The 14,091-nt window shown below is 42.9% G+C and overlaps 1 protein-coding gene across 1 annotated transcript in view; it reads right to left on the reverse strand.

The window, feature by feature from the left end:
• Positions 1-12,130, reverse strand: part of SSH1 (slingshot protein phosphatase 1) — a 73,922-nt gene extending 61,792 nt beyond the window's left edge. The window contains exon 1 of the mRNA XM_056528787.1: positions 11,783-12,130. Within this exon, the coding sequence (XP_056384762.1) occupies positions 11,783-11,848 (66 nt within the window). The 5' untranslated portion in view covers positions 11,849-12,130. The remainder of the gene's footprint in view (positions 1-11,782) is intronic.
• Between the last annotated feature and the right edge of the window lie 1,961 nt (positions 12,131-14,091).

The following is a 14,091-nucleotide window of genomic DNA, read 5'->3' on the forward strand; positions in this document are numbered from 1 at the left end:
CAGAGAGCATTGTGCTTGTGATTCAGCAGACAGCTCTGTGTTTCAAACGGAAAAGAATTTCCACTGTAGTATTCAGCAGCTAATAAGTACAGGAAGGATTAAGATTTTTTAATATAAGTAATTTAGAAAGCTGTTTAACTTTCTGGCACCAGTTGATTAAAAAAATAAAAATAAATGTTTTTCACCTGAGTACCCCTTTAAGGGGTTAATATCCTTGAAGGCAATTTTATTGCGCCTGTTCAAGCAATAAAGTAACTATGCAGACACTCTGAGATAATAATATCCTAGTGTCTACAAAAGCTTTTCATCCCTATGGTAAGAGACCAGAAACAACCCTGTGAAGTCTGACAATGCAGTAACACACCCTGCAAGCTGTCTAGGTGATAGGTTACCCAGATATAGGGCGCAGATGAAAGTCCTGTTGGGGCTGTATGATGGCCACAATGAGGTAGGTGCTCGTTTACAGGGCCTATTACATAGATTGGTAATACTGCGGGGGGCGCTGCATGCACAATTTCTGGATTGTTCCTGCAATTTGTTTCTACGGATTCCCTACACATAGAATACTGTGCAGCTGCTTGTTCATCGGCTGTATGCCGGCCCTATTACAGAGCGACGTCACCCTGTTCTGCCAACAGAGGTAGCACACGGAAGAAGAGTGTTTTGCATTGATATCATAGCATCTTCTCTCTTCTGTTATAATATCTTGTTTCTTCAGGGTAGGGTCACACGTAGCACGTTCTCAGCATATTTCAGCTTTTAAATAGACTGCTGATGTCAGTGCCAGCAAAATCTATGGCACTTAAAGGGGTATTCCAGGTTTTATTGACTTTATTTTATTATATCAACTGGCTCCAAAAAGTTAAACAGATTTGTAAATCTGTTAAAAAATCTCAATCCTTCCAATAATTATCAGCTGCTGAAGTTGAGTTGTTCTTTTCTGTCTGGCAACAGTGCTCTCTGCTGACATCTCTGCTTGTCTCGGGAACTGCACAGAGTAGAAGAGGTTTGCTATGGGGATTTGCTTCTACTCTGGACAGTTCCCGAGACAGGTGTCATCAGAGAGCACGTAGACAGAAAAGAACAACTCAACTTCAGCAGCTCATAAGTACTAAAAGGATTAAGATTTTTTAATAGAAGTAATTTACAAAGCTGTTTAACTTTCTGGAGCCAGTTGATATATAAAAAAAAAAGTTTTTCCTTGGATAACCCCTTTAAGTACGTGCCATGCTGGTGTTCACTGCACCCCCAGCTGACTGCTGAGACCAGGTGACAGCAGGGGATGCATTAACCCATTAAGGACTGAGCCTTTTTTCACCTTAAGGACTCAGCCATTTTTTGCAATTCTGACCACTGTCACTTTAAACATTAATAACTCTGGAATGCTTTTAGTTATCAATCTGATTCCGAGATTGTTTTTTCGTGACATATTCTACTTTAACTTAGTGGTAAAATTTTGTGGTAACTTGCATCCTTTCTTGGTGAAAAATCCCAAAATTTGATGAAAAATTTGAAAATTTTGCATTTTTCTAACTTTGAAGCTCTCTGCTTGTAAGGAAAATGGATATTCAAAATAATTTTTTTTTTATTCACATATACAATATGTCTACTTTATATTTGCATCATAAAATTGATGAGTTTTTACTTTTTGAAGACACCAGAGGGCTTCAAAGTTCCGCAGCAATTTTCCAATTTTTCACAAAATTTTGAAACTCGCTTTTTTTCAGGGACCAGTTCAGGTTTGAAGTGGATTTGAAGGGTCTTCATATTAGAAATACCCCATAAATGACCCCATTATAAAAACTGCACCCCCCAAAGTATTCAAAATGACATTCAGTCAGCGTTTTAACCCTTTAGGTGTTTCACAGGAATAGCAGCAAAGTGAAGGAGAAAATTCACAATCTTCATTTTTTACACTCGCATGTTTTTGTAGACCCAATTTTTGAATTTTTGCAAGGGGGAAAAAGGAGAAATTTTTTACTTGTATTTGAAACCCAATTTCTCTCGAGTAAGCACATACCTCATATGTCTATGTTAATTGTTCGGCAGGCGCAGTAGAGGGCTCAGAAGGGAAGGAGCGACAAATGGTTTTTGGGGGGCATGTCACATTTAGGAAGCCCCTATGGTGCCAGAACAGCAACAAAAAACACATGGCATATCATTTTGGAAACTAGACCCCTCGGGGAACATAACAAGGGGTAAAGTAAACCTTAATACCCCACAGGTGATTCACAACTTTTGCATACGTAAAAAAAAAAAAAAAAAAAATTCCCTAAAATGCTTGGTTTCCCCAAAAATTTACATTTTTACAAAGGGTTAAAGCAGAAAATACCCCCCAAAATTTGAAGCCCAATTTCTCCCGATTCAGAAAACACCCCATATGGGGGTGAAAAGTGCTCTGCTGGCGCACTACAGGTCTCAGAAGAGAAGGAGTCACATTTGGCTTTTTTGAAGGAAATTTTGCTCTGGGGGCATGCCGCATTTAGGAAGCCCCTATGGTGCCAGAACAGCAACAAAAAACACATGGCATACCATTTTGGAAACTAGACCCCTCGGGGAACATAACAAGGGGTAAAGTAAACCTTAATACCCCACAGGTGATTCACAACTTTTGCATACGTAAAAAAAAAAAAAATTCCCTAAAATGCTTGGTTTCCCAAAAAATGTACATTTTTACAAAGGGTTAAAGCAGAAAATACCGCCCAAAATTTGAAGCCCAATTTCTCCCGATTCAGAAAACACCCCATATGGGGGTGAAAAGTGCTCTGCTGGCGCACTACAGGTCTCAGAGGAGAAGGAGTCACATTTGGCTTTTTGAAAGCAAATTTTGCTCTGGGGGCATGCCGCATTTAGGAAGCCCATATGGTGCCAGGACAGCAAAAAACAAAAAACATGGCATACCATTTTGGAAACTAGACCCCTCGGGGAACGTAACAAGGGGTTAAGTGAACCTTAATACCCCACAGGTGTTTCACGACTTTTGCATATGTAAAAAAAATAATTTTTTTTTTACCTAAAATGCCTCTTTTCCCAAAAATTTTACATTTTTAAAAAGGGTAAAAGCAGAAAATACCCCCCAAAATTTGTAACACAATTTCTCCCGAGTACGGCGATACCCCATATGTGACCCTTAACTGTTGCCTTGAAATACGACAGGGTTCCAAAGTGAGAGCGCCATGCGCATTTGAGGCCTAAATTAGGGACTTGCATAGGGGAGGATATAGGGGTATTCTACGCCAGTGATTCCCAAACAGGGTGCCTCCAGCTGTTGTAAAACTCCCAGCATGCCTGGACAGTCAGTGGCTATCTGGCAATACTGGGAGTAGTTGTTTTGCAACCGCTGGAGGCTCCGTTTTGGAAACAGTGGCGTACCAGACGTTTTTCATTTTTATTGGGGAGGGGAGGGGGGTTGTATAGGGGTATGTGTATACGTAGTGTTTTTTACTTTTTATTGTGTGGTAGTGTAGTGTTTTTAGGGTACAGTCGCACGGGCGGGGGGTTCACAGTAGTTTCTCGCTGGCAGTTTGAGCTGCGGCAGAAATTTTGCCGCACCTCAAACTTGCAGCTGGATACTTACTGTAATCCTCCGCCCATGTGAGTGTACCCTGTACGTTCACATTGGGGGGGGGGGAACATCCAGCTGTTAAAAAACTACAACTCCCAGCATGTACGGTCTATCAGTGCATGCTGGGAGTTGTAGTTTTGCAACAGCTGGAGGCACACTGGTTGTGAAACACAGAGTTTGGTAACAAACTCAGTGTTTTGCAACCAGTGTGCCTTCAGCTGTTGCAAAAGCTACAACCCCCAGCATGTACGGACAGCGGAAGGGCATGCTGGGTCTTGTAGTTATGCAACAGCTGGAGGCATACTACTTTGGCTGGGGATGCTGGGGACTGTAGTTATGCAACAGCTGGAGACACACTGGTTTGCTACATAACTCAGTGTGCCTTCAGCTGTTGCAAAACTACAACTCCCAGCAGTCACCGACAGCCAACGGGCATGCTGGGAGTTGTAGTTATGCAACCAGCAGATGCACTACTACAACTCCCAGCATGCACGTTAGCTGTTGGTGCAAGCTGGGAGTTGTAGTTACACAACAGCTGAAGGTACACTTTTCCATAGAAAAAATGTGCCTCCAGCTGTTGCAAAACTACAAGTCCCAGCATGCCCATAAGGGCATGCTGGGAGTTGTGGTGGTCTGCCTCCTGCTGTTGCATAACTACAGCTCCCAGCATGCCCTTTTTGCATGCTGGGAGCTGTTGCTAAGCAACAGCAGGAGGCTGTCACTCACCTCCAACGATCCTCGCCGCACAGGTCAGTCCCTCGTCGTCGCCGTTGCGGCTGTCGCTCCTGGGGCCCCGATCCCAACATTGACGCCGGGGATCGGGGTCCCCAGCACCCGGGGTGCACGTCCCGCACCCGCTCACGTCCTCCGGAAGAGGGGCGGAGCGGGTTGCGGGAGTGACACCCGCAGCAGGCGCCCTGATTGGTCGTCCGGTAATCCGGCCGACGAATCAGGGCGATCGTGAGGTGGCACCAGTGCCACCTCACCCCTGCAGGCTCTGGCTGTTCGGGGCCGTCGGAGACGGCCCCGAACAGCCTGTAATTCCGGGTCACCGGGTCACTGGAGACCCGATTGACCCGGAATCTGCCGCAGATCGCTGGACTGAATTGTCCAGCGATCTGCGGCCATCGCCGACATGGGGGGGCATAATGACCCCCCTGGGCGATATGCCCCGATGCCTGCTGAACGATTTCAGCAGGCATCGGGCACCGGCTCCCCTCCGGCTAGCGGCGGGGGGCCGGGATTTCACAGGACGTACTCAAACGTCCTGAGTCCTTAAGGACTCGGAAAAGGGGACGTTTGAGTACGTCCTGCGTCCTTAAGGGGTTAAAGGGGTACTCCAGTGGAAAACATTTTTATTTTTATTTATTTTTATTAACTGGTGCCAGAAAGTTAAACAGATTTGTAAATGACTTCTATTAAAAAATCTTAATCCTTCCAGTACTTTTAAGCAGCTGTATGCTACAGAGGAAATTATTTTCTTTTTGAATCTCTTTTTTGTCTTGTGTACAGTGCTCTCTGCTGACACCTCTCTCCATATCAGGAACTGTCCAGAGCAGCAAAGGTTTGCAATGGGGATTTTCTCCTGCTCTGGACAGTTCCTGATACGGGCATCAGGTGTCAGGAGAGAGCACTGTGGACAAGACAAAAAATAAGTTCAAAAAGAAAAGAATTTCCCCTGTAGCATACAGCTGCTAAAAAATACTGGAAGGATTAAGATTTTTTTTTTTATAGAAGTCATTTACAAATCTGTTTAACTTTCTGGCACCAGTTAATTTAAAAAAAAATGTTTCCACCGGAGTACCCCTTTCAACGTGTGTGGGGAAGCACATGTCATCAGGGGACTGATTTGTCAGGGAAGACGAGAAGCCAAGCCCCCTTTAATCAGTTGTTGTCTCGGGCCAAACAGGATCCTAGGAAAGGCTCGAGACAACAGTCATCCAGAGACTGGAGAAAGCTGAACCTGGGGGAATCCATGAAAAGACAAATAAGGGGTGAATCCACCCAACACATGTAAGGCAAGTAAATGTACTTAGGACATCATTTGGCATCACGAGCATGATACTGAAAAGTTAATATTAGTAAAGCCTGTTATACCCATTTAATATCCGTACAGTATTTTATTGGATTTAGAAATCGCAGCGTGCCACAGGAGTGACTGCCTTTATTAAAACAAATAACACACAAACAGCTGAGGAGGTGCCAGGAGAAAAGCCGCAGCATCAAATTCGCTGCTGGACAAAGAAGAAGGTGGTGCCCATTTCACGCACAAAACCATGCTGGAGGTCCCATGTGAGTGTATACATTATATAAGCTGTGGGTGTGCTACATGTAACCCTACCCTTATGGAACATCTGCAAAAACACTGCACAAGTGCTTTACAAATATTCATCTGGCATCTCACTCTCCACTCCATCACGATGGGCAGGTAACATTTATGGCAGGCACAGGGAAGACACTTAAAGGGGAACTCCAGTACATAAGTACTTTTTCCCTATCCATAGGATTTCCTGGCCGGTACCCCAGCTCTCCTCACGGAGCGAGCTCTGCTTCATGTACGCACTACTGTCAACCAGGACATGAAGCTGTGAACATGCCCCTCCATGTATCTCTATGGGAGAGTCGGAGATACACGAATTCTGTCTCACCGGCACTCCCATAGAGATACATGGTGAGGTCGGACCCCCAGCAATCAGACACTTATTCCCTATCCAAGGGATCCTGAGGAAAGGGATAAGTACTTATGTAGCGGAGTTCCCCTTTAAAAAAAAAAAAAAAAAAAAAAAAAAAAAAAGGATTGTCTGACATCACAATGCTGCTTATGCCAGTCAGAGTCCATATGCTGCAGCATTGTGATGACAATCCCCTTTTTTTTTTTTTTTTTTTTTTTTAAAGGGGAACTCCGCTACATAATACTTATCCCCTCTCCACAGGATCCCTTGGATAGATAAAATGTTTGATCCCTCGCTTTCATTCTGACAAACCCATTCTCGGCCATAACTCCCATACACCATCATTTTATTAGGTCCGACAACCCCTTCAAATGTATAGCAGCGGATCAACTGACCATCTAATGCAGTGTTCCAAAGTGCAGTCCTCAAGTGCCCCAACAGGTGATGTTTTTAGGACCATCTTAGTCTTTTACACGTGATATAAGGCTGCATTCACACTTAGTTTTTACATTACGGGTGCCAGAGCCGGCTGGGGGAGGGGCAAACCGGACGCTCCCATACCCCAGCCAGATTTGGCACCCGCAATGTAAAAACGAAGTGTGAATGCAGCCTAATTGTGCTGATGCCTGATGCACTGATCATAATTATATCACTAAGACTTTCACCTCGGACTCAAGAAAAGTACTTGAGGACCGTGCTTGGGAAACACTGGACTATATGTATACAGTGATTTACTGATATGTTCCCCTGGCATCTAGATAAGGCAAGCTGGATCTCTCTCTTCTTGGGGAGATAAGGCTAAGGCTGGGTTCACACCACGTTTTCTTAAATACGGTTCCCGTATACGGTTTGGAGGAGGGGGCGGGGCTTAATTGAGGCGCCCTCACTCAGCCGTATTCGGGAACCGTATTTAATGCAAGTCTATGAGCCGACCGGAGTGAACCGCAGCCTCCGGTCGGCTTAGTTTTCGCCCGTATGCGGTTTCCCGACCGCAGGCAAAAACGTTGTCGACCACGTTTTTGCCTGCGGTCGGGAAACCGCATACGGCCGAAAACGAAGCCGACCGGAGGCTGCGGTTCACTCCGGTCGGCTCATAGACTTGCATTAAATACGGTTCCCGAATACGGCTGAGTGCGGGCGCCGCGATTAAGCCCCGCCCCCTCCTCCAAACCGTATACGGGAACCGTATTTAAGAAAACGTGGTGTGAACCCAGCCTAAGTTCACACAGGGTCAATTCAGTTTTTTTTCGCCAACTGGATCCTTAACCCCTTATGGACCAGGCCCATTTTGGCCTTAAAGGGGTACTCCCGTGGAAAACTTTTTTTTTTAAATCAACTGGTGCCAGAAAGTTTAACAGATTTGTAAATTACTTCTATTGAAAAATCTTAATCCTTCCAGTACTTATTAGGGGCTGTATACTACAGAGGAAATGCTTTACTTTTAGCTTTCTCTGATGCCATGACCACAGTGCTTTCTGCTGACCTCTGCTGTCCATAGCAGCATATATTTGCTATGGGGATTTTATCCTACTCTGAACAGTTCCTAAAATGGACAGCAGAGGTCAGCAGAGAGCACTGTGGTCATGACATCAGAGAAATCTAAAAAGTAAAGCATTTCCTCTGTTGTATATAACCCCTAAAAAGTACTGGAAGGATTAATATTTTTTAATAGGCGTAATTTACAAATCTGTTTAACTTTCTGGCACCAGTTGATTTAAAAAAAAAAAAAAAAAAAAAAGTTTTCCATGGGAGTACCCCTTTAACCCCTTACGTCCTATGCCTAACCGCGAGCATCGGAGCGATGCTTGTGTCATGCGCGGCAGGTCCCGGCAGCTGCTAGCAGCCAGGGACCCGTCCGTAATGGCGGACATCTACGATCGCACGGATGTCCACCATTAACCCCTCAGATGCCATGATCAATACAGATTACAGCATCTGCAGCATCGCGGTACTTTGAATGATCGGATCGCCCGCAGCGCTTCCGCGGCGATCCGATCATCCAGTATGGCGGCCGGAGGTCCCCTCACCTGCCTTCGCTGCCTTCCACGGATCTTCTGCTGTGGTCTGCGATTGAGCAGACCAGAGCAGAAGATGACCGATAATACTGATCAGTGCTACATAGCACTGAACAATATAAGCAATCAAATCATTGCTATAAATAGTCCCCTATGGGAACAATTAAAGTGTAAAAAAAAAAAAAGTAAAATAAGTAAAAAATTAAAGTAAAAAAAAATAATTTGAAAAACCCCCTCCCCCAATAAAAACGTAAATTGTCCAATTTTCCCTATTTCACCCCCAAAAAGTGTAAAAAATATATATTTTACTTACATATTTGGTATCGCCGCATGCATAAATATCCCAACTAGTAAAATAAAATGTTAATGATACATTACGGTGAACGGCGTGAACGTAAAAAAATTTTAAAAAGTCCAAAATAGCTGCTTTTTTATAACATTTTATTCCAAAAAGAAAATTTCATAAAAAAGTATTAAAAGTTTTATATAAGCAAATATGGTATCAATAAAAAGTACAGATTACGGCGCAAAAAATGAGCCCTCATACCGCCGCTTATATGGAAAAATTAAAAAGTTATAGGTCTTCAAATTAGGGGGATTTTAAATGTACTAACTTGGTTAAACAGTTTGCGATTTGTTTTAAGTGCAACAGTAATAGAAAAGTATATAATCATGGGTATCATTTTATTCATATTGACCCAAATAATAAAGAACACGTCATTTTTACCGTAAATTGTACGGCGTGAAAACGAAACCTTCCAAAATTTGCAAAATTGCGGTTTTCTTTTTAATTTTCCCACACAAATAGTATATTTTTTGGCTGCGCCATACATTTTATTGTAAAGTGAGTGATGGCATTACAACGGACAACTGGTCGCACAAAAAACAAGCCCTCATACTAGTCTGTGGATGAAAATATAAAAGAGTTATGATTTTTTGAAGGAAAAAAACGAAAACGTAAAAATAAAATTGTCTGCGTCCTTAAAGCCCAAATGGGTTGAGCCCTTAAGGGGTTAAGGATCAGACCAATTTTATTTTTGCATTTCCTTTTTTTCCTCCTCGCCTTCTAAACATCATGGCCCAGATTTATCAAACTGTGTGAGAGAAAAAAAAGAAGTGATTTTCCCACAAGAACCAATCACAGCTCAGGTTTCACTTTACCAGAGCTAGTTACCTGAGCTGTGATTGGTGGCTGGGGGAAAATCACTATTTTTTTCTCTCACACAGTTTGATAAATCTGGGCCCATAACTCTTTTATATTTCCATCCACAGACTCATATGAGGGCTTGTTTTTTGCGTCACCAATTGTACTTTGTAATTACATCACTTATTTTACCATAAAATGTACGGCGCAACCAAACAAATATTATTTATGTGGGAAATATTAAAAGAAAACCGCAATTTAGCACATTTTGGAAGGTTTTGTTTTACGGTAAAAATTAAGTTTTCTTTATTCTGTGGGCCAATACGATTAAAAAGATTTCCATGTTATATGCTTTTCTATAATTGTACCGCTTAAAAAAAATCTCAAACCAACAAAATTTGTATGTTTTAAATTGCCCTATTTTGACCACCTATAACTTTCAAATTTTTCCGTATATGGGGAAGTATGAGGGCTAATTTTTTGCGCCATGATCTGTAGTTTTTATCAGTACCACTTTTGCCAAGGTTTTACTTTTTATAAATTTTTTGTAACATTTTGTTTTAATAAAATGTGACAAAAAAGCAGCAATTTTGGACTTTTTAAATTTTTTTTACGCTTACGTTGTATAATTAACAAAATATTTTAATAGTTCAGACTTTTACGCACGCGGCGATACCAAATGTGTGTATTATTTTTTTTCAATGCTTTTTTTAGGGGGTAAAATGGGAAAAATGGACGTTTTACCTTTTTAATAGGGAGGGGACTTTTCACTTATTTTTTTATTTACACTTTAATAGTCCCCATAGGGGACTATTTATAGCAATCATTTGATTACTAATACTGTTCAGTAATATGCATAGGACATAGCGCTGATCAGTGTTATCGGTCATCTCGATCTCAGACCAGAGCAGAAGACCCCGGGAGACGGCTGGAGCCAGGTTCGGGGACCTCCGGCTGCCATGCTGGCTGACCGGATCCCCGCGACAGCGCTTTGGGCGATTCGATCATCCATTTAAAGTACCGCACTGCCGCAGATGCCGTGATCTGTATTGATCATGGGATCTGAGGGGTTAATAGCGGACATCCACACGATCGAGGATGTCCGTCATTACAGGCGGGTCCCTGGCTGCTGATAGTAGCCAGGACCTGTGGCGCATAAAGCAGCACTGTTCCGGTGCTCACGGTCATGGCGGAGCGTAAATGTGCGTCATGGTGCGTTAAGTACCACGGCACCATGACGTACATTTACGTCCATTACCGTTAAAAGGGGTACTCCGGTGTAAAACTTTTTTTTTTTTTTTTTTTTAAATCAACTGGTGCCCGAAAGTTTAACAGATTTGTAAATTACTTCTATTTAAAAAAATCTTAATCCTTCCAGTACTTATCAGCTGCTCTATATACTACAGAGGAAATTGTTTTCTTTTTGGATTTCTTTTTTGACTGACCACAGTGCTCTTTGCTGACACCTCTGTTCATTTTAGGAACTGTCCAGAGCAGCATATGTTTGCTATGGGGATTTTCTCCTGCTCTGGACAGTTCCTGACATGGACAGAGGTGTCAGCAGAGAGCACTGTGGTCAGACAGAAAGGAAATTCAAAAAGAAAAGAATTTCCTCTGTAGTTTACAGCCGCTAATAAGTACTGGAAGGATTAAGTTTTTTTAATAGAAGTAATTTACAAAGTTGCTTAACTTTTTGCCACCAGTTGATTGAAAAAAAAAAAAGTCTTCCACAGGAGTACCCCGTTAAGGGGTTGGTGCACAACTGACACCGCCGGGTCCTGATGGATCCCATTGACTTGAATGGGGTCCGACAGGTGTCTTGTATTCTACAGGAGTTGAGCAAAGAAATAGAATAGGACATGCACTATGTTTTCTCAACCCCTCTCCTTCCAATGGACAGAGCAATAGAGCTCCCTTCACCGGAGGAGACTGACCATGTGAACAAGCCCTGAACCATCGCAGGACCCCTCCATCTTCCATAACACATGCTCAGCTGAGCCTAGCGTGCATGTGTATGGTGGATAGAGAGCTGTGGGTACCAGAAGAGTTGGGTTGCCAGATATAAGTGTAATAGAAACTTTATGATCTTTCTTTTAGGGTGAAATTCAGGGGGGTTCTGAAGACCCCTCTCAATCTGTATGGGAACACTCATTGGCTTTTCTGGAAGGTGATGGACACCCACAGATCAGGCCCCACTGGCGCCCCCCACCGATTGTGATTGTACTTTCACTATAGTAACACTTGTGCCAGGAGTGGTGTACACTGGCGTAGACCCTGGCATACTCAGCACATGGCATCTCCAGGGTGTCAGCGGGCACGGCCCGGGCCTAGGTAACCTGCCCCTCCCCGCTCTTTCCTGATTCCCGGCTGCGGAGGAAGCTCTCACCTCGCTGGTGCTGGCGGAGGAGGCGGCGCTGGGCGTTGGGGATCGCTGGAGAGTCACTAAGGCCATGGCTGCGGGTCAGCGGGGTCCCCGGGACTGTCAGCGCTGCTCACCGGCCGGTCCGGCCATTGCACATCTGTGATTGCGGGGCCCTCAGCTCACATCCCGCAGGTTATGGCCGGTGCTGCCTGACCCCGGTGTGATGCTCTGTCCCCGCAGGGATCCCAGACTCCTCCTCCCGGAGGTGGATAACGGAGCAGTGCGGGGTCAGGGGTGGGCGAGCTGAGGGAAGGGATATACAGTATATTCACTGCACAGGAGGGGAATCGTCACTCCATTATAGTGTATACACGGGGCAATGCGCCCCCTACTGGAAATGATCAGGCTATTACAGATCACATAGGAAGCCCCCCTACTGTATATTATACTATTACACATCACTAAGGAAGCCCCCCTACTGTATATTATACTATTACATATCACTAAGGAAGCCCCCTACTGTATATTATACTATTACATATCACTAAGGAAGCCCCCCCCCACTGTATATTATACTATTACATATCACTAAGGAAGCCCCCCTACTGTATATTATACTATTACATATCACTAAGGAAGCCCCCCTACTGTATATTATACTATTACACATCACTAAGGAAGCCCCCTACTGTGTATTATACTATTACATATCACTAAGGAAGCCCCCTACTGTGTATTATACTATTACATATCACTAAGGAAGCCCCCCTACTGTATATTATACTATTACATATCACTAAGGAAGCCCCCCTACTGTGTATTATACTATTACACATCACTAAGGAAGCCCCCCTACTGTATATTATACTATTACACATCACTAAGGAAGCCCCCTACTGTGTATTATACTATTACATATCACTAAGGAAGCCCCCTACTGTATATTATACTATTACATATCACTAAGGAAGCCCCCCTACTGTATATTATACTATTACATATCACTAAGGAAGCCCCCCACTGTATATTATACTATTACATATCACTAAGGAAGCCCCCCTACTGTATATTATACTATTACATATCACTAAGGAAGCCCCCCTACTGTATATTATACTATTACACATCACTAAGGAAGCCCCCTACTGTGTATTATACTATTACATATCACTAAGGAAGCCCCCTACTGTGTATTATACTATTACATATCACTAAGGAAGCCCCCTACTGTGTATTATACTATTACATATCACTAAGGAAGCCCCCTACTGTGTATTATACTATTACATATCACTAAGGAAGCCCCCTACTGTGTATTATACTATTACATATCACTAAGGAAGCCCCCCTACTGTGTATTATACTATTACAGATCACATAGGAAGCCCCCCTACTGTATATTATACTATTACATATCACTAAGGAAGCCCCCCTACTGTATATTATACTATTACATATCACTAAGGAAGCCCCCTACTGTATATTATACTATTACATATCACTAAGGAAGCCCCCCTACTGTATATTATACTATTACATATCACTAAGGAAGCCCCTACTGTGTATTATACTATTACACATCACTAAGGAAGCCCCCTACTGTATATTATACTATTACACATCACTAAGGAAGCCCCCCTACTGTATATTATACTATTACACATCACTAAGGAAGCCCCCTACTGTATATTATACTATTACATATCACTAAGGAAGCCCCCCTACTGTATATTATACTATTACATATCACTAAGGAAGCCCCCCTACTGTATATTATACTATTACACATCACTAAGGAAGCCCCCTACTGTGTATTATACTATTACATATCACTAAGGAAGCCCCCTACTGTGTATTATACTATTACATATCACTAAGGAAGCCCCCTACTGTGTATTATACTATTACATATCACTAAGGAAGCCCCCTACTGTGTATTATACTATTACATATCACTAAGGAAGCCCCCTACTGTGTATTATACTATTACATATCACTAAGGAAGCCCCCTACTGTGTATTATACTATTACATATCACTAAGGAAGCCCCCCTACTGTGTATTATACTATTACAGATCACATAGGAAGCCCCCCTACTGTATATTATACTATTACATATCACTAAGGAAGCCCCCCTACTGTATATTATACTATTACATATCACTAAGGAAGCCCCTACTGTGTATTATACTATTACACATCACTAAGGAAGCCCCCTACTGTATATTATACTATTACACATCACTAAGGAAGCCCCCCTACTGTATATTATACTATTACACATCACTAAGGAAGCCCCCTACTGTATATTATACTATTACAGATCACATAGG

The sequence above is a fragment of the Hyla sarda genome, chromosome 1 (genome assembly GCF_029499605.1).
Source record: "Hyla sarda isolate aHylSar1 chromosome 1, aHylSar1.hap1, whole genome shotgun sequence".
Taxonomy (NCBI): Eukaryota; Metazoa; Chordata; class Amphibia; order Anura; family Hylidae; genus Hyla; species Hyla sarda.